The sequence below is a fragment of the Pezoporus flaviventris genome, unplaced genomic scaffold, assembly GCF_033815535.1.
Source record: "Pezoporus flaviventris isolate CSIRO_AGI_PZ_B2104156 unplaced genomic scaffold, CSIRO_AGI_Pfla_v1 ptg000213l, whole genome shotgun sequence".
NCBI classification, from domain to species: Eukaryota; Metazoa; Chordata; class Aves; order Psittaciformes; family Psittacidae; genus Pezoporus; species Pezoporus flaviventris.
In genome coordinates this window covers 296,105-316,163 of record NW_026892761.1, presented here as the reverse complement: position 1 = coordinate 316,163, position 20,059 = coordinate 296,105, and the positions used below count along the sequence as shown (strand labels likewise).

General features: G+C 44.8%; 2 protein-coding genes across 11 annotated transcripts in view; one reads left to right on the top strand and one right to left on the bottom strand.

Annotated features, from left to right (window-relative positions):
* ELMO2 (engulfment and cell motility 2) overlaps positions 1-17,427 on the bottom strand; it is a 20,398-nt gene extending 2,971 nt beyond the window's left edge. The window contains exons 1-16 of one of the 9 annotated variants that reach the window (XM_061441878.1): positions 17,288-17,427; positions 11,670-11,771; positions 11,037-11,154; positions 10,865-10,905; positions 10,290-10,362; positions 9,922-9,972; positions 8,830-9,011; positions 8,025-8,124; positions 7,669-7,820; positions 5,425-5,503; positions 4,771-4,809; positions 2,287-2,337; positions 1,831-1,953; positions 1,054-1,188; positions 509-613; positions 324-432 (exon numbers count right to left, since the gene is read on the bottom strand). In XM_061441878.1, coding sequence (XP_061297862.1) covers positions 324-432; positions 509-613; positions 1,054-1,188; positions 1,831-1,953; positions 2,287-2,337; positions 4,771-4,809; positions 5,425-5,503; positions 7,669-7,820; positions 8,025-8,124; positions 8,830-9,011; positions 9,922-9,972; positions 10,290-10,362; positions 10,865-10,905; positions 11,037-11,114 — 1,318 coding nt within the window. In that variant the 5' untranslated portion in view covers positions 11,115-11,154; positions 11,670-11,771; positions 17,288-17,427. Of the gene's footprint in view, positions 1-323; positions 433-508; positions 614-1,053; positions 1,189-1,830; positions 1,954-2,286; positions 2,338-4,770; positions 4,810-5,424; positions 5,504-7,668; positions 7,821-8,024; positions 8,125-8,829; positions 9,012-9,921; positions 9,973-10,289; positions 10,363-10,864; positions 10,906-11,036; positions 11,155-11,669; positions 11,772-12,735; positions 12,835-16,903; positions 16,965-17,218; positions 17,235-17,287 lie in introns of those variants that run through there. The other 8 variants (XM_061441872.1, XM_061441875.1, XM_061441874.1 and 5 more) reach the window with 8 other exon arrangements.
* On the top strand, positions 17,383-20,059 carry SNRPB (small nuclear ribonucleoprotein polypeptides B and B1). Of its 2 annotated transcripts, none has more exons than XM_061441890.1 (7): positions 17,383-17,407; positions 17,683-17,834; positions 18,276-18,387; positions 18,657-18,809; positions 19,205-19,343; positions 19,526-19,651; positions 19,871-20,059. In XM_061441890.1, exons 2-7 carry the CDS (start codon positions 17,704-17,706, stop codon positions 19,906-19,908), a joined length of 699 nt encoding a protein of 232 aa, XP_061297874.1. In that variant the 5' UTR covers positions 17,383-17,407; positions 17,683-17,703; the 3' UTR covers positions 19,909-20,059. The 2 variants fall into 2 exon arrangements, with proteins under 2 accessions (XP_061297874.1, XP_061297875.1); XM_061441891.1 differs by lacking the exon at positions 17,383-17,407 and adding an exon at positions 17,524-17,611.

The window sequence follows — 20,059 nt, the reverse complement described above, 5'->3', positions numbered from 1 at the left end:
GGGAATGACAACTACCCCCATGCTTCACCATGCAAGCCTCTGTCTCATGTCTCCTCATCTCCCCAAATGACTACTTGCAGTTGTTTCTGACTTTTCTCCAGCAGGATTTCTTTTCCTGAGTGCACATGACAAAATGTCTTACTCTACCTTGATACTGGTATTATCACTAGGACACTGACACCGCACCTCCAAGCTCCTTCTGTCCTTACACAGCAAAAGTGAGATTGAGGTACAAATGCTTGTAAATATTGGTCAGCCTGTAACTTACTTCCAGAAGCATAAGCCCAGCAACTTGGAAAGACAAGGTAATAAATGGTACTTACGGAGTTCCCCAACTTGCAAGATCTCACAAAGCATCCTGGTAAGCTCAATGGCACTGCGCCCAAAGGGACATTCATGCTTATCTTCTCGACTGCTATTCTCCAGAACAATCTAAAAGAGGATACAACACACAATAAGAAGAGCTGCTGAGGTGTTGCTATCCGCAGAAAACAGCGGCTTCACCTACCCTGATGTAGGTGTCCTGATGAAACTTGGCCAAGTAGAGCATGTTGTCCAATGCCAGCATCCCTGGAGGAGTCTGAGTAAAATCCATGGCTGGATTGATGTGATTCTGTGAAAAAAAGTGTATAGAAAGAACCCAAAAAATTAGCTCGAATAAACTGTATGAGAACTTTTTCTGAATTAATTTTACAATCATGAGTCCATCAAACATTTCCTCACATATATCCAAGAGGTAACCTTGGATACCTGCTGACAACACTACCCGAACTTTCTAGAAGAGAGGCTGATTCCAGTTCTTCATAGAATAGGCGTGTATGGTAAGTAAATGCCTCCAGAGAATGTGCTTCATGAGCCCTGGCATTTAACCAGTCAGCAACTTCATAATGATCTTCCCTGGGAGCCTGAGTGTAACTGAATTTCTAAAACTCAGATACAGAGGTATGGTGAAGCAAACTTCTGTATCTGTTCTTTATTTCCCCACAACTCTGACAGAGATCACTTAAACTGTATTCATATGCTTTACGGTCAGCACTCTCTCTAGATGCATACAGTGAATCCCAGCATCTTGTAGTCCTTGGTGTACATGGCTTTGCGTTTTTCTGTTCCACTGCCAGGGATGGTATTGCCGTCAGTCTCTGCGTCAAACGCAATTCTTCTCAACTCAAAAATGATGTCTCTCTGTGCCTGAAGGAGGAGAAGGCAGGGAAACAGTAACGTGATCAATCATTAGGGCAGTATTTTCACATAATGCACAGTAGTCTCCCCCCTGTCCAGAGCTCACACAATGATTACAGAGAGATGCCAAAGGCCATTAATACTACATAACAAGAGGCAACCCATTTCAAAATTGCAAGTCTCAGTATATTGGTAATGCAAAATATTTGTCTGCATTTTCCTTTAACTGCCACAAGTTTAGTTAAAAGCATTTCTAGGCAGTCAGATAATGGTAAGGCATATGACACTCAAGACTACAATCCACCTAAGAACTGAGTAAGAGACACCTTAAAAATGCCCACCTTCCTTGTACACAGCAAGGGAATGGGTAAAATGATGTGCCCTCCATAAAGGTGGAGTAATTAGTTTGACAACTGGCATCACACTGGTCAAGCAAGCAACACAAGGCTTCCAGTGACTGCCTACATCTCTCAAAGTCCCATAGCATACAGCAGGATAGTCATTACATACCCTAATCTCAAGGACTACAACGCGAGAGGTGGTTTTGAAACTCTGCATCATCCACTTCAAAACCTATAGAGCCAAGGAGCTAAGGAATAAGGCCTCTTGCTCCTCCTATTCTATCAGATCTTACTCAGCTTTAACAGTGACCTGGTCATTGGGATCCATCTTGGTCATCATTCTCTCTTCCAGGAGATTAAAGGTGAGAACCTGCAGCACATATAGCTGATGGGCCATTTCTGTTTTAATTGGACGGTTTCCTCTGATCACATGCTGCAAAATAAAGGATAGGGTAGAAATTAAGAGAATACAAATAAAACCTGAACTATTAGCTGTAGCATATGCTACGATGCATGTACATCTATGTATATGAAGATTCAGCTATTTTTAACATCTATATTCCATCAGAAGCATAATGATAATGCTCTGTAATGGCAGAAAGAAGCATCTGATTAACTCCTTTTGAACAAGTGGCTCCAATTTCACCTTTGAAAGAATCACTTTTCTGGAAGTGCCCTGGGAGCAGCAGAATTTACACTCTGAACAAGTGAAACCTCTCAACAGAGAGAACGTTAGGAAGTGCTCTGTCATTCCAGATGTACTTACATTCAGTATTATAGACCTCAGGTGCTTCTGCGCAAATGCATTAGCCATTTCCTGTGGAATTTAGAGATGAAGTAACATAAGTGAAGCATAAACAAAAAGCCCACATTCTGCAGAAATGAGGGAAAGGAAGCCTATGAATTGGAGATAGCACTGGCACACAAGAAAGTGCTTTTACTACAGACTGTCACTTTAGCATGGCACCTCACCACAAAGCAAGCATCAAGTTGGGATGCAAGTGTCATCTTTACCATGGCACAGGTCCTGGATGGCTCCCCTACAAAACATTGTCAATGGAGAGAAAGGCACTAGCGTAGTTAAAGAACTATTGAAGTATCTAAGGATACTTCAATATCAGGAGATATGGCAGCAGGGAGCATACTGCAGGTTGCCAAGAAGAATCTGTCATCTGTAAGAGGTTCCTTCAATTAGCATGTCAAAATTTTTGATATGTAGGTATACACCCAGATAGAAAGGCCTGTGCTGCCTCTCTCTCAAAAACTCTCCCTCTGAAATTCACACTTCCTTTGTCTCAGTTCCTAAAGAGGTAGTTAGAAATCAGTTTACAGACAATTTGCAGAAGCATTTCAGTTACAAAAATTAAGGGTAAAGAATTTTCATGCTTAAAGGGAAGCTTCCAGTCTCCCTCTTTACTGCATGGCTTCCTTCCCCAGATTAGAGGGTTTCCCAACCATGACATCATGATGACAAACAGCAAACGCAAATATCTACTGCAAGCACCTACTGCAATTCTTCAGTTCTGGGACCAATTACACAAGCACCTGCAAAAAACCTAACCTGAGCTTTCCTTGTAAATTGTGAAGATGCACTTTTTAAAACACCAGTGATCTCACCAGACCTACTTAGGGAGCAGCACAACTAGTGGCACAAGTGCTAATGGCAAGATGGAATATTATCAGAAGTTTGCTGTTATAAGCAAAACCTTTGGGTAAGAAAAATCTGCTTGGCAATATATCATCTGGAAGAAGTCCAAAAGAACTGCCAGAGAGTTCTTCACATTCCTATGCACTGCAGACTGAGAACTGGAACCAGATGTGCAGACAATTGCACTCAATCAGCTGTACATTCTGAGCAATCCAAGACTGTTCCAACTGCTCATATCAGCCCTGTTCTTGACAGGCTTTATAAGGAGTCTGGTAAAATGTATTAACTTCATTCCAAGCTCCTATTATCACTTTTGCTCCAGACAGAAACCTCCTAAAACAAGAAAGCGATATGCTGGCTGATAGCCAAGCCATAATAGCTGCAAGTTCAGCAGCACTCATGTTACAACCAAAATGAATCAGTGCTTGAGTGGAAGATATCTAAGAAGCATGTAGATGGAGTAGGAAGTGGTTTCACAGATAACACACTGCCCTCTGAGTCATCATTTTTTACTATGATTCAAGAGATGTAGTACTGAGAGCAAGGCCTGCTCTTAAGATTTGTTCATGCATGCAACACAAATAATCCTTACTCTGAAGGAATTAGTTTGTACATGGGATGAATAACAGGTGACTGAAGCAGATAAAGAGTGGTAAGGACAAAGACAATTCTAAGCAGCATAGTAAGAAGCATGAGCACACACAAAGCCCAGCCACTGCTAAGGGTTCTGTGTTCTGCCACTTTGCTGTCTGATGGCATCACAGAATCATTTATGTTGGAAGAGATGTTTTGAGGTCATCTAGTCCAAGTCCCCTGGTTCAAGCGGTATCAGACAGAGCAGTTTGCACAGGACATGGCCAGTCAGGTTGTAGTATCTCCTGATAGACACTCCACAATCTTTCTGGGTACCCTGTTCCAGTGTTTGATCACCCTAATTTTTTTGTTTGTGTGTGTTCAGGTGGAATCTCCTGTTTTAAGCTGCACCTCTTGTCCTGTCAGCAGTCACTATTAAAAACAGTCAGGCTTCCTCTCCTTTATTCCCTTCCATCAGATATTTATACATATTGATAAGATCACCCTGAGTCTTCTCTCTTCCTCTGGAGACAGCACAGGGCAAAAAACATTCTTACAGTACAAGTCTCATAAGGGCAAAGTCACAGGCAGAAGTTTTGTGGCTGCTCTTTAGAGACAAACAGCTCTACTTTTAGAAGGATGCAGTTGGGTATGAAACTGTCATTAATGCAAGCAAGATATGCGGTATAAACTCAGGCTGTAGTAAGTTTAAGGAGACCCAGACTACTAAAGAATTGGTTCTAGTTTTACAATTGGTTCACCTGGTCAGTCTTGTAGTATCCAATTCCTTTTATGATCATCTTTATTATCTTGTGTGCACAATAATATATTCCAGATTTCTCTTGCTACTGATTCTTCTCCCCTTAACAATATGAGTGCATCCCCAGGAGTCCTTCTGCCCTTCTCCCTAGGCTCACCTGCTATCTGAAGCCTGTATGCATCATGTCTGAGATACAAGGAGGTGTAACTGGAGAAAAGCTAACATGCCTGCAGTTTCACATGACCAGCCCCCAGGCTTGAGTTACTTACAGTGATGGGCAGGTCTAGTGGGTTAAGCAGCTTGTCCTGCTGGCAGAAAGCAAAAAAAAAAAAAAAAAAAAAAAAAAAGGAGAGGCACAAAGAAAAGCAGACAGGATTTAGCTGGGAGTCCAGAAATAAGGCACAAACAGGGCACTAGAGAAGAAAGGCTTAACACAGCAAAGGTACACAATACAGACATATGCACATCCTGCATGTAGCCAAGATCTCAGGGTTTCCTCAGAGCAAGACAGGTGTTTCATTTCTCAAACCTACCAGCAGGAATATCTCCTGCAGTTTCAGACAGGCCCCTTGTCTGGGGACAGGGGAGGAGATGGGGTATTTGTTTATGAAGTACACACAGCCCCAAGGACTCACGCCCCGCCTCTCCTATACACAATTAACTTCAATGCTGTAGAGAGGATGGCTTTCTGTCTCTCAAGGCCTTTCAGATTCCTTTCTGAGGACCTCCTAAACAAAATGTGTTGCTCCGGAACACATTATTAATGGGATGGTACTTTTTCTCCTATGTTGCCAAACTAAACCAGCTACATAAGTTCTTGGCAAGGTCTGAAGTCTGCCTTGCCCAGAGAGTACAATTCCTGAGGCATAAAAAGTGGGCAAGTAAGTATTATTGAGGTTTAAAGTCAAAACACAAGAACAAACCTGTCTCTTGTCCTCAGGAGCCTTCAGGAAGAGGGCATTGATCAGGGCAATGGCATATGTCTGAATCTCTTGGTTTGAGCTGCAGAAACAAAAATGGGAAGATCATAAGAGAACAGACAGTATAAAACATTACAGTTTGTTGCTTTGCCTGCATTGTAAGAACTTTTACTCCAGCTACCTTGCATTTCAACAGACAAGGAAGATTCAGGTAACCTATTTTCATGCCATTCAACTCTTCATAAAGCCTGCAAAAGCTGACAGAAATTGCTGACATGATAGCTCCATTATTCAGAACACAGGGCAGACTGCAGCCCAGCAGAGCTCAGACTTCAGCACCACCAGTTTTTTTCCAATGCTGAAATTACCTCTGTAAAGCCTAGGTACACTGCAGCCAGCCTGTTATATATACACAGCTAGAAATATACATAGAGCAAGTAATTTTTCTCTCCTATGTCAATGGAAGCCATCAAATGCAAAGTAAACTAAGGAGGAAATATGCTTCTCTTCATGGAATTGCCTTCCAACTGCAACAGTCTGGCCTAACTCACATCTTTTCCTTATTTTCATTGAAGAGCTTCTTCAGGCAAAAGGGTGCTTAGTCTTTTCCTCAATCACACCCAGCATGTGTTTTCACTTGTGATATTTTCAAAAACCTTCAAAATGTCAATCATACCGTTTTCTACCCTTGTATTGATGCTGTATTAAATCTAGTTGTTTTCTGCTATACTATTACTCACAAAGGGTAACAGTATAGCTGGATGCCAGGTGCCCACCAAGCCACCCTAGCACAGCACTCCTCTCAGCAGAAGAAGGGAGGGGAGAAAATAAGATGGAAAATCCCTCGTGGGTTAAGATCAAGGCAGTTTAATAAAGCACAAGCAATGGCCATGTGCAGAGAAAATGAAAACAAAAGATTTATTCTCTACTTCCCATTAACAGGCAATGCCCAGCCATTTCCCAGGAAGTAGGGCTTCAGTATGCATAGTGGTTGCTTCAGAAGACAATGAATGCCTCCTCCCTACCCTCTTCTCTTAGCTTTTATTGCTGAACAGACATCATATGGTTTGGGATATCCCCTTGGGCAGTTTGGATCAGCTGTCCTGGCTCTGTCCCCTCCCAAGATCTTGCCCAACCTCAGCCTACTGTTGAGGGGGGAATGCTGGTGAGAGAGTCTTGATGCTGTGGGAGCACTGCTCAGCAGCAGCCAGAACGCTGGTGTGTTATGAGCACCTTTATAATTACCAATACAGTGCACAGCACTAGGAGGGCTGCTATGGGGTAAACTAACTCCATATCTCTGCCAGACCCAATACACTCTTGGGAGACTTCTGCAGAAGTTCAAGCTCTTCTGATTAACACAAGTCCAGCGCATGACCTGAGTGAATTTGTGTGTATGTATAACTTTTGTGTGTATGTATAACTTTTAAGAAAATATTTATATTTATAAAATTAAATTTTTATAAAACATCTAAAGCTAAAACAATTTTTAGCCTAAATAGCTATTTTTTCCACTTTAGCATTTATCCCTGGCATAAATGTGGATAACAACCATATTCCCTCTTCCACTGCTTCCTTCCAAATCTTCTTCAGTTTGCTCAACCTGTCAATCTTCAAACATGCAAATGTTCATGCATCATCTTAGGTTTTCCTTGGGCTTCTAAGCGTTGTAGGTCTCTGAAGTCTGTCACTTAACCTCTTCTACCCTCCTTTTCAGGGTTTGCTGCTATTTTCACCACACTGCTTGCTTTCTGACACAGCAAAATAATACTTAAATTAATTTTTCCTCTTCCACCTCATCTCTTTCAGACTTTTCCATGGACTTGTTTTTCCAGAACCTATGCTCTAATAAAGACTGTACACTCCTGATAGTCTTGCCAAATACACACCAGCAACTTCTGACTCACTCTCCAGCCTTACTTTCTACAATATTCCTGCATAGATACTTTCTTCAGCAACATTCTGTGTTCTAGGAGCACTTATGCATATGTCTTCAACAAAGATATTTTGCTTGAACAATTGCACAAGTGTGTCCTGTGTTAGGGCCTAATCTGCGAAAACAACTTACTCTGTATAAGTATCTTAATTTTTTTTTCAATACATTAGAAATCCTGAAGTTCAAGATGTCATACCAGTAATACTTAAAAAATAGCATCTTCAAGTGTTATAAATAAAACAATGTATTTTCAAATTAACAGATATTCACAAAATTGATTTAAATCACACCACTGTTGGGTGGACACTCACACTTGCAGATGAGAAATGAGCTGCCCCACAGTGATCTCTTCTGCTATCTTCTGATACAGAGTCTGACTGTTTAGCACCATACTTTCGAGAATGGCTAGGGATCGCTGGAGAATGGAGACGTCTACCATAGGCTGACTCACATAACCTGCAATCTAAAACCAGACAAAGCAGCAGGTCAACAGGTGCCCATCCAGGAAATGCTGTGATATGAAAAACACGCCAAGGAAGACATGGCTCAGAAAGCTGGGTGCACTGTGCTCTCAATGAGTACTCAGCTTCTCAGTCATTTTGCAGTTTATGGAAGCTACATTAAAGCATGAAAAGAAATAGCATTCACTTACCCCCTTTTAACTCACCTGTTTGATGAAGGTGATTGAGACCATATCCCAGGAGACAATACCATGGTCCATGAGCTCCAAGAAGGCAGTCAGGGTGAAAGCCAGCATCTCACTGTAACTGAGAAAATGAAGCATGTGGTTACAAGAGATCTGGTAGCAAGGTTTCAGAAAGCCTGTCCAAGCTGAATAAGCTGGACAAGTGAAAAATTTTGCCAACTTCTCCTAATAAAAGAGGCGACAGTTTGGCACTCGGGGAGCAATAAAGTATTTGTATTTATGAAGATAATGTGTTTTGTAGTATCATACTTTGTTTTGAGTATGTTTCTACCATAAAACATGCAAAAATCTTTAGAAATTAAACCTCTCCACGTGCACACACACAAGAAACAAACGTTTTAACACCAGAATAAACCAGAGTCATTCTGTAACCATTGGGACCTGGCTTGAAACAAAATGAAAGCACAGCATGAATTGTGGAAAATTTAATACATAACCACAGGACAGAAAGGTAAAAAAGACTGAGGGAAAGACTGATAAACATGCTGAAAACATGTTAGTTGCTAATATATAAGGAAATAGAAGACCTATAAATGTTACAACAATAAATTATCATGACTTTAAAAGTGCTTTCAATGAAACAGAACAAATACAGTGGAAAAGCCAAGTGCATCAAAGTTCGGCATGAATATACTTGGGGAAACTTCCAGATCAGTGTTTGAGGGTTCTTTTTTTTCCAGGGTTTTTGTTTGTTTGTTTATTGTCATGGTAATACAGCTCCTTGTTTGAGTTTCTGTTCCAGAATCCTGGAATACAGGAAACTTACTGGGACAGAAGCTTGGTCCCGCTCTCCACAAGTCGTGTCAGCACTGTAATCCCTTCCATGTTGATGAACTCTGTGGCAAAGGTAACATCAGCTGAAAGTTTAGCCAGTTCCTTCATGGCATCCAGTCGGGCTTCCATACTGTGCGACTGGATCCTGTCCATCAGCTGGCGAGCTGCCCTAGACTGGGAGGAAAGAGGAATCATGCCAAGTAACAGACTAGTCACCTGCAGACTGAGCTCTGCCAGCAACAGCTTTCCATCAGGAATCCATGAACGGGCAGAGGGAGCACAGCAAGGGCAGAGAAATACCAGCAACCACAGGATAAGTAGCAGCAGTAAGCAAGTCTAAGACGGACTTAAAAAAGTTGCACTCGGCAACAGTTATAGCCAGCAGAAGGTGAGTAAAATGCTATTTTACATGTTAGAGTAAATGCTTGCTTTTCTTCTTGGTGAGGTGAGTGGAGGTGGATATAGGAACACAGAGTGAGGCCATTAAAGAAATACAATGTTAAAAAAAAAATAAAATCTCTCTCAGACATTCAAAGAGAAGCACAAGCTCATCTGGTATATGCACACAATATTCTGTAAAATTTTGTCAATGATATTCTCTCAACCACCTCTTGCACAAATAACTTCTCCCTTTCTATTCACTCTCAGCTATATGCTATGACACTTGCACAAAAAAAGGTTTAAGAATTTCAGTAAAAAGGAAGCTTCAGCAATCATGCAAAAGACAGCTGTTGAGGTCACAATAGCAAGAATTCACAACGAACAACCCACTCTGCATCAAATTCGTCTCTTAACTTCTGCATTAAATCATCAGTACTATTTACTACTTTCCGACTCATAATAGTGACTGCATCCATACAGAGAATGTGTTTGCCAGGTGCTTTATAACACACTAGTCTAGGAAATGCAATAAAAAGTCCTGGCAAAGGGAAAAGCATCCAAACGAAAGATACACACCACAACCAGGAAGGAAAATGAGTGTGCACCTCACTGTACAATATAGAGAGAAAGAAAAGCAGAGGCAAGAAACAGCCTGTCATATGAGGATAGCTACTGAGAAAAAGGGATAGGAGGAAGCATTTACCGGGGAGACTGCCAGCTGTAGGATAGTTCCATTCTTGATGTCACAGCGAGTCTGAAAGGAAACATAAAACTTCAAACCACTGGAAAGTGCAGAGAAAATAATGCAACTGGATCTACAGTGCACATAGGGGTTCCTGTACCACACAACCCTACTGAGGGCATTGAGTCACTGGGTCCTTGCACCTATGGGCATGCAGAGGGAGAAGTGCAAGGCTCCTCAGATGAATGACACCATTCAAGTCAGAGGTTTTTTTGATAGAAGAGATGCTGCTCCTCAAGGATTAGTGACAATATTGTTCCATGACACTGGTTCAAGGCATTCTGCACTCTTGCCCAGGACATCAGCAAATTGCTACCTCTCACACTGACCTGCTCTGTGATGTACAGCTGAGGACCATCAGCATACCGCAGGGTGTAGTATTCAGGGTTTGGCAATGACCACCTGGCAGAGGAAGAAGAAGGATACGTAAACTTCCTCCTCTTTCTTCTTATTCTCAATTAGGAAGAGGAGCTTAACCCCAGAAGGGCTGAAAGGAACCTTTGAGCAAAGCTTTAGCATGGGAAATTAGGTCTCCCAAAGAGCAGAAAGCAATTTTCTCTTGAGAGGGAAATGGGACTTCAGCCTGCTCTAAGTTAAGATCTGTAAAATTGCTGACGAGGCCTGCACTTCATAAACAGCAAGATGGGCCCATCTTCAGAGACAAGGACCTGAGGGGCATACATATGCACACACTCAGAATTGAAATAAAGATGCAAAGCCCCTGTTTTCCAGGAGATCCTTCTCAATTTAAACCCTGGCCCATTCCATAGCCAAAACCCAATAGCAGGCAGCATGGATCGTGCCAGCAGCAAACTGACAAGCCACAGAGATTTTCCGCATTACCCCAGCAAGATTTGTCACGGCAGCAGGCTTTCTCCAAAAGGGTTCCCAGAGAGCTACTCACCCATCACAAACCTCCTTGATGATGGATGCAAGAGGCCTTTTCTAGAACAGAAAGAGAGAGTCCTCAGTATCCTAGTTCTCAAGTAGAAAGAAATACTGCCCATTTCTATGCTTCCCACATTCCAGTATCACGGTTGTGGCATTTTCTCCTCCACCTGGTTACCAGGTCTCACCTGATCTATTTCCAGCAGCTGGGCATTGGCACCTGGCCACTCAACAGCTACTTTCACAATGTCCGAGGGCGGTGGCATTGCTCCAGATGCCTTTACAACAGCATACAACCCACACCTGCTAAGAGAAAGGATAGTGAGCAGCTCTGAAAACTATCTCAATTGTTACATTGCATTGTACCAGAGATCAAGGCCTCACACTAAAACAGCACATAGTGAAATTGAATACCCAATATTCAATTATTCCCAATAGAAGGAATACTTCTGAGAGCTTGCTGGGGTACTCACACAGAAAGGAGAGTCGCTCTGACCAGCAAAGCCCCATCTGCTACCCATTGTCTGTACTGCCAGGTCAGTTTACAGGAGTAGTAAAACAACAGCTCCTTTGACTCAGCTACTGTCTGTGCGTGAGAGAGGAAACATGCAGGCCAGGCAGCCTCCCTCCCATGGGCTGGTTGTTACTGATGCCCCATATTTCTGAGGTACCTTAATCCACTCAGGATACCCAAACAGGCTCCTAGGCAGAGTAGCAGCACCTAGCTTTATCCCAAGTCCCTTCCTATAACATCATAAATCCAAAACATGAATATCCATCGCAGAAGAAAAGTTAACTCAGCATTTGCTCTGAAGGTCTACCTTCCACTCCTTTATCTGCCTTAGAACATAAGCTTGTGTTCAGGGTTTGGTCCCAGACAGTTGTCAGACATGGTGGTTTGTGCTTCATCTGGTAGTAAGAGGCTGTAAAGAAACGTACTTGTTCAGTTCCTTTTTAATCCTCTCTTGGGTAGAGTGAGTAGCCCTGCTCTCTCCCACAGCACCAGAGAGAAAGTCACATGGGAGACAGACCACCCTCCCTGAGGACTTCCTACGGATCAGGAAAGGCCAAGCAGCTGCAGAGATACCTGGCCCAGGAAACTGAACTACATGACTGTCCTTGAAAATGAAACTTCTATAAAATAAGTTGAGTCTACCACAAAAGCTGGGTATGCCTGGTCAGGATACAATGTTGACCTAGAAATACTGATGATCTCAATTAATGTAGCTCATATGCCACTTCGTTCCCTCACAGAGACTGGTATCGCTGCATGGAAAGACATGAAACTCAGATGCACTGATGTTTCCCTGCATTTGTACATACACAGGCCTCTTTATAAACTCACAGACCGCTGTGACTGTCTTCTCACTCCAGTTTAGGCAGCTTCCTCACCTACACTAACAGAGTACTATGATCGCCTGGTGCAGGCTTCTGAGCTATCGCTACTGCCTGCTGAAACTGAGGATGCAGGATGCAAGTTTAGCATTTCTTTCAATAGCAGCTCCTGGAAATGCTCAATGTTATCACTGCAGCTACCAAGTCTCCACCAGATCAGACATACTTACAATGAAGGTACTTGCTGCAGAGGAAAATCAGCCATTCCTCTATTAAACCAAGCACTGTTTATCATGAGAAGCCCTTCTGAAGCTGCCTTGATCAATTTATTCTCAGCATGTGTATGGTCTTTGCAGTTCCTGCAGGAATCCAGAAAGCCTGAACTCCAAAGCCATCTGGGGCTTCAGCCAATTCAGAAGTGATTCTGATATTGCATACGCATAGCAACACCATCCTCCTCCACACTTTGTCCACTCTACCATTCCACCCCTCAGACAGTATCTGGCAGGCCAGATTCGGAATTCCATGATATTTTGAAAATGCACAGCTTACCTCAAGAGCTGGCTACAGTCAGTATTCCTCTGGCCTTCTCTCATTTTTAGCATCAATCCCAAGAGCAGCTTGTTTTCTTAAAACCCATAAAATGACTGTAAGACTAAGCACATCACATGGAAAAGTCCCAGTCAAGTTAGGTTCGCAATGAAGATCTGGCCTCAGAATAGCAACAGACTCAGTGCCTTAATCAGGTTGAGAAGGTCTTGGGGGTGATAATACAAAAGCATTTGTATAACTCCCATCACACAAAACTGCAAGTTAGAGTCAGGGAGTTTTATATGCAACACCTGATATTTTACTTCCTAATCCTGCAGGAAAGAAAACCAAGCCTTATCCCACCCCAAGATTCACTCTGGACAAAAATTTTATCACTAATGTTGACAACAAACAGGAAAGCCTGTCCTTCGGAAAAGGTGCATCAGGTAAAAAAAACCCTGTTTGGACAAGCAAAGATTACACAAGGGAAGACTGCTCATATGACAGGTCAATTAAATTAGTGTTTCAAAGTCTTCACAGCCAACAGAGCTAAGTCACAAACAGACAGCACAGAGTGTATGCTGGCCTATGGAAACACAGTCCCCAAATCCCATAAGCATGGGCTAACATGCCCTTTCTTCACAAATTTTGATTGTCAATGCTCTATTCTCTTACTCCAATACAGAAACATACAACTTACTCTTTGCTAGGAGAGACCTGATAACTTGCAGCAAAGTATGTCCTCAAGAGGCCTCTAACCCTGAAGGCACATGCAGCTGCTGGTGCTATTTTCATACCCTTTACAATCAGTAAATTGGGCTCTAGTCCTTTCTTCTACACTTACCCTGAACCAAATTATCTTCTTGTTCAAAGTAATCTAGGAATTCAGGCAATAAAGCATAAGGAGCCCAGGACCAGAATAGCACTATCTCACTGCCTAAGCAGCACAATGCACTAAGGCTTCTGCATACAGACAGGAACCTAGAAAGCTGTACTCTGTAGCATTGCCCTAATTTGGAACACACCCAATCCTTCTGTCTCACAAAGAGGCAGATGAACCTAACAAAACTATGAATTGGTTTGCCACACTTCTTGAATCACACATGCAAAAGAAAGAAAAAAAAAATGATTTAGACTTTCAAATATCTTGCAGCAGTAGCTCAAAACAGGCATAATTTATCTCTAAATCTTTAAGTCACTATGGTAATTACTAGCATACAAGCAGCAGGACGGCTCTGTACAAACTCCCCAAAGTAGTCACTTTGCACAACCTCAGAACTATAGGATATGTAGGTTTACATTCTACATATAGTCTAGAAACAGACAAACAGTTCCCAAGTGGTATTTGATTTCCACTCACTGTTCTCCATTCAGCAACTAAAGCCTGTGATGGCCAAAATCTGAAAGCCTAAGAACTCTTAGTCATATGACATAAGCACATGTCAACTCCAATAATCAGACTGGCTTGCAATAACTGAACAGATAATTACTTCTCCCATGAGTAAACCAACTCGCAGCTAAAAACCATCTAAATCCGTTCAGTGTTCAAGGCACAGAATCATAGAATAGTTAGGGTTGGAAAGGACCTTAAGATCATCCAGTCCCAACCCCTCTGCCATGGGCAGGGACACCTCCCACTAAACCGTGCCACCCAAGGCTCTGTCCAACCTGGCCCTGAACACCGCCACGGATGGAGCATTCACAGCTTCCCTGGGCAACCCATTCCAGTGCCTCACCACCCTAACAGGAAAGAATTTCCTCCTTATATCCAATCTAAACTTCCCCTGTTTAAGTTTGAACCCATTACCCCTTGTCCTATCACTACAGTCCCTAATGAAGAGTCCCTCCCCAGCATCCCTATAGGCCCCCTTCAGATACTGGAAGGCTGCTCTGAGGTCTCCACGCAGCCTCCTCTTCTCCAGGCTGAACAGCCCCCACTTTCTCAGCCTGTCTTCATACTGGGGGTGCTCCAGCAAATACACAGCGAAGAGACACGGCTCAAAGACTGCTTCCTTGAGTACAAACAACCGAATCTGCAATTCTTCATTAAAATATCCATAATTAGCATCTAATTACCACTTTTCCTTTCAGCCTCCAGCAGTAGGGTCACAGTCTTTTATTTGTGCAGCAACTTGCAACGTAAGTTTTTTGTGAGGAGTACAAGGAAAAGTACTTCACATGCCAAAACAAAGATGTCCAGACTACTATAGATAAAAGCTTTTACAAATACCTAACGTGTCATCTTCCTTGTAAAGAACACGCATCACTCAGGAAGAGAAGTGCACATTAAAACATTGATACTATGGAAAATTCTGCAGAAATCATAGAATCATTTAGGTTGGAAAAGACTCTTAAGATCAAGTCCAACTGTAAAAAATAACACTGCCAAGTCCACCACTAAACCACGTCCCTAAGCACCATATAAACAAAGTCCCCTGTTTCATCAAAAAAAAGTACTGCAGAGGCTAGCTCACAGCTCCTAGAGGCAATGCACTCTACGTGCAGCTTCCTTATACACTCACCACTGAAAACCAACTGTACTGTAATTCATTACCTTTAGATCTCAAAAAAAGCTTTCAGCTGCATGCAAACTCAGAAAGTAACTCATCATGATAAGTTAGACTATTTCTGCCTAAAATTTCCTCCATAAGTAAGCACCTACTCATCAGACACTCTTGAGTCAAAAAAAACCTTTGAAGCAGCTTTCCAGAAGAGGAAAAATACACAGAGTACTTCAAGTCAGCATGTTAACACAAGGTTGTCTGTCAAAAGTGTTTTTTGAAAAGATTTTTGTATGGCTGCAGACAAGAGAGGTGACAGATGTTGAATTTTACAATGATATTCTGCAGTGCACCAGTGGCGTATCTGATAAAATAACTGTTGGAAAGCTCTTGGGGAGGAGCACAGGCTGCCAGTTTGCATCATCGGGATTATCATTCGCTTACGAGTCGCTCAGCACATTCTTCTGAACAACAGCACATAAGCAATTCTCACAGTTTTATACAGGGAAAGAGCAGCCAAGCTGAAATACATCAAAGATTAATTTACTCTGTTTCTATAGAGTAAGTTCCTTCAAACAAAGCAGTGGTGTGGGGGTAAGCTGCAAGACTTACAGCAGAGCCACTACTAACACACCATTCAAGAGACTTCTGAGAAGCTGCAAGCTAAGGCAACTAGAGTACTTAAAATTTCCTTAGTCACAAACTCAATCGTCTTTTCATTACAGATAGAGAACAAAGTGTGCTGCACACAGAATGAAAATGAGGATGAAAGAATGTTCTGTGAAAAAGAAAAGCTGCCTGGTAGAATCCCACAGTTAAGCAAATAGCTGCAGCTTCTGAAACCTGCAGATGTGACAAAACATCCTGATCAGCTCTCCAAAAGCCAAACAATAGCTGGAACAGATGCAGCAGAGACACTAACTGGGTAAACGTGCAAAGACAGCTTCCTTGACTGAGCAGCATCAGAGGGCAGCAGACTGCAGTCCAACCCGAGGATTACATACAGCTTTCTATGCTACCTCATAAAGCAAGCAAAGAGAAACATACTTTACTAGACAAACAAAAGAACCAGGCGGTCACATTTTCTGTCTCTGGAATCTTATGGTCCTCCAAAGGCCTTCCACGGTTGCACTTCGGCTATAAAACACCAGGCCTATGATACCGGATTCTCACCTTGCACATTTCACCGCAGCTAGGCAGAGACAGAAAGTGAGCAACAGGCAAACAGAGAGAACCGCTCTTTCATTATTAGTGAGGCAAGCTGAAAGCAGCCTTAGACCAAAACTCAATTTAAAGCGCTAAACGACTGCTTTCCTGAGGAAGCGCTGTCTGCTCGCCTCCCGAGCAGCCACGAACCGCACCCTGCGCGGCCCGACCGCGGCCCCTCCCCGGTCTCCGCAGCGGGCCCCGCACACTGAGTGCGCCGCGGCTCCAGCAGCCGCAGCACGGCGGCAACTGGGGAGGCGGAGACGGGCGCAACACGGGACCGGCGACCTCGCGGAAGACGACCCTAGGCCAGGCCCTCCCGGCAAGACAGGCCACCAGAGGAAGGACCGCGGGCGCGGCGCAGCAGTGGGCCCGGGAAAGCAGCACCGGCGCCTGGACCCACCAGATGGCGGGTAGCGGTGTGCTGCCCGGCTCCCGCTGGGCTCCGGGCTCCCCGCCGCCTCCTACCGCTCTGCGCTCACCCGGCGCCGCCGCGGCCGCTCCGCGTCCGGCCGCCCGGCAGCTTCGGCAGCCCCCCCCCAAGGCGCCACTGGTGCAGCAGGCTGTCACTCAGCCGCCTCGCCACCGATTGGCAGCGACACGCGCGTCACGCGCCCGCTGCCATGGAAACCGCGGGCGGAAGGCCCCGCCCCAGCGCGACGCAGGACGGAGCTGCCGTGAGTCGCCCCGCGGGCAGACGTTTTTCCCCCTCCGGCAGCCCGAATGAATTACGTTAACCTAGCCTCCCTGGCACCCGCACCCCGCCGCTGCTTCGGGGCCGCCGCGGGAGAGCTCACGTCAGTTCCCTATGCCAACGGTGCCCCCCCTCGGGGACTGGCCGCGACTGCCCAGGACCTGATCTCCACCGGCTCATGCAGCGCAGCGTTCCTGCCGCTCTGCCGACCACGGCTCACGGAGCTGGCAGCGAGCACCGGAGTGATGGCGCGGCCGCGCACAGCACCGGGCTGAGCGAGACCAGGGCCGCGGCGTAGCCCTCCCCCACCCCGCCAGCAGGTTGCCCCTCGGACCAGTTCCGCCCCCGGAAGTACGTCAGACACGCGCCGGAAGGGGCTGGCGTGCTGCCGCGTGAGAGCGGGCGGAAGCGGCAGGCGCTGCGAGCAGGAGCTTCCGGCGGAGCGGGCGGCACTTCGGGCGGGATCGGCGGCGGGAGCGCGGGAGCCGCAGCCATGGTGAGCTGCATGCTGGCGGGCGGCGCGCGCCGCGCAGCGCCGGCTCCCGGTGTAACCGCGGTGTCTTGCAGACGGTGGGGAAGAGCAGCAAGATGCTGCAGCACATCGACTACCGCATGCGGTGCATCCTGCAGGATGGGCGCGTCTTCATCGGCACCTTCAAGGCCTTCGACAAGCACATGAACCTCATCCTCTGCGACTGCGACGAATTCCGCAAGATCAAGTGAGCGGCGCGGCTCGCACTGGGATTCCCGGGCGCTGCCTCCCGGTACCGGCTGCGTGCGGCGAGCGGGCCAGCAGCGGGCCAGGGTCTGCTGCCCGCTTGTGCACCTGCAGTCGTGGTTTTAGCCTCGTTTGTCAAATCCCCAAACCACCGAGGCTAAAGGGGCACTTTGAGTTATTTCTTAATAACCGAATTATACCTTTACATCATGCCAACAGTCACTTAACAGTTGAGCATCATGGGGAAAACAATCACGGAGATAATGTGTGTCTTGTGTTCAGACTCGACTATGTACTTAGCTTAAGGCATACAGAAATGGGTTTACAGTAGGTTCTGCTCTCGGCAGTAGCCTACTTGTATATTCCATTGCAAATTCAAAGAATAGCTTTGGGTCTTGTTTGGTTTTTTTATCTCTGACTTGCAATGTTTTCTTCTTACCAGACCTAAAAATTCCAAGCAGCCGGAGCGGGAAGAGAAACGAGTCCTTGGTCTTGTGTTGCTGCGAGGAGAAAACCTAGTGTCCATGACAGTTGAAGGACCACCTCCGAAAGATGTAAGGAGAATGAGCATAGAACTAAGGAGAAAGGGAAGGGTTGTCTGATAAATTTGCTGTCTTGCAGAAGGATGCTACTACAGCATTGTCCTGCACTTCTAGATGCTATTGTGACCAGGTCCAACAAATTTTGGCTGTAGGAAGCTGTCCAATTAATGCCCAAGCCCACAAAGAGATAGGGCATTAATTGGACAGAGGAAGTCTGCGAGCATCTCTAGGATCTGAGGATTTCTTTGTCAATAATATTTTTTGGGGGGGTCTGTTTTCAGACTGGAATTGCCCGAGTACCTCTTGCTGGAGCCGCTGGAGGACCAGGAGTTGGGAGAGCAGCAGGCAGGGGAGTACCAGCTGGTGCACCCATGCCACAGGCTCCAGCAGGATTAGCTGGCCCTGTCAGAGGAGTGGGAGGACCATCTCAACAGGTGAAGTGCTATGACCCATTAAAATTGTTGTTTCGCATATTCTGGGGTGGCTTTTAATTCTTTGTACCAAATATGATGCAGGAAATTGGTGGAGGAACTGTTCCTTAGTTTCTGTTACCAGGGAGTTTGAACCTGGGAAGGCTTTTTTGGTACTAGATCCCCCTAGGAACTCTGTTTTGTATGACGGAAGACGAGGCTTGAAAAGTGTAGCTTCTCGCATGAAATTCAAGTATTATCCCTTGAACTGTATTACAGGGTTTTAGCATTATGCAGTACATTAAAAGGGGAGTAGCATAATTTATAAAGGGATAATAATGAATTTTGTGTATTTTTTATGTATTAATATAAAGCAGATGTTGTGCTGTTTCTTTGTGAACCTCTTGTCTTGTTTGCAGGTGATGACACCTCAGGGTCGTGGAACAGTCGCAGCTGCTGCTGCTGCAGCCACTGCGAGCATAGCAGGAGCACCAACTCAATACACACCAGGGCGTGGAGGTCCTCCCCCACCCATGAGCAGAGGAGCACCTCCTCCAGGTTAAGAATCGCTCTATGGAGTGGGGCAGAAAGGAGCTTGTGTTATGTGGCAAAACTGGTGATAAAAAGATGTTGATATCAAGTCTGCTCAAGAGCTGGTATTATGGAGGATTTTTCTGATATCCAACTAGTACGTTGAATATTCAGGTGGGTTTATATGCTTATTCTTTCTCTGGCTTAAGGAATGATGGGACCTCCTCCTGGTATGAGACCACCTATGGGCCCACCAATGGGAATGCCACCTGGCCGAGGTGCTCCTATGGGAATGCCCCCACCAGGCATGAGACCACCACCCCCAGGAATGAGAGGTGAGTGGAGGTTATCTTAAATGCCTAGAAGCTAGAAGCAGCTGTAACATAAATGTCTGAAGGGTGATACGTTCTAGTGCCTCCCTAGCTCTGGTAGTTGTCAGTAAATAGTACAGAAAAAAGGGTCCCTAAGGCCACTTTGAGCATGGCGAAGAAAATGTTTCTGGTTTAGCTTTGCTGCTTTCCTTTTCACTACTCAACTCTTTGCTTTATTCCCAGGACCCCCTCCACCTGGCATGCGTCCACCAAGGCCATAAGCTACCCTATAACATACCTTAAAACTGTGGGAAGACCAGTTAAGGGAATGTACCGAGCAATACTGCCTGTCAGAACCTTGCTATGTACATTTTAGATTTGCTGCTTGTGAAGTTTGCCTTTTTTAATAAAGTTCAAAAATCCCGGACTTCA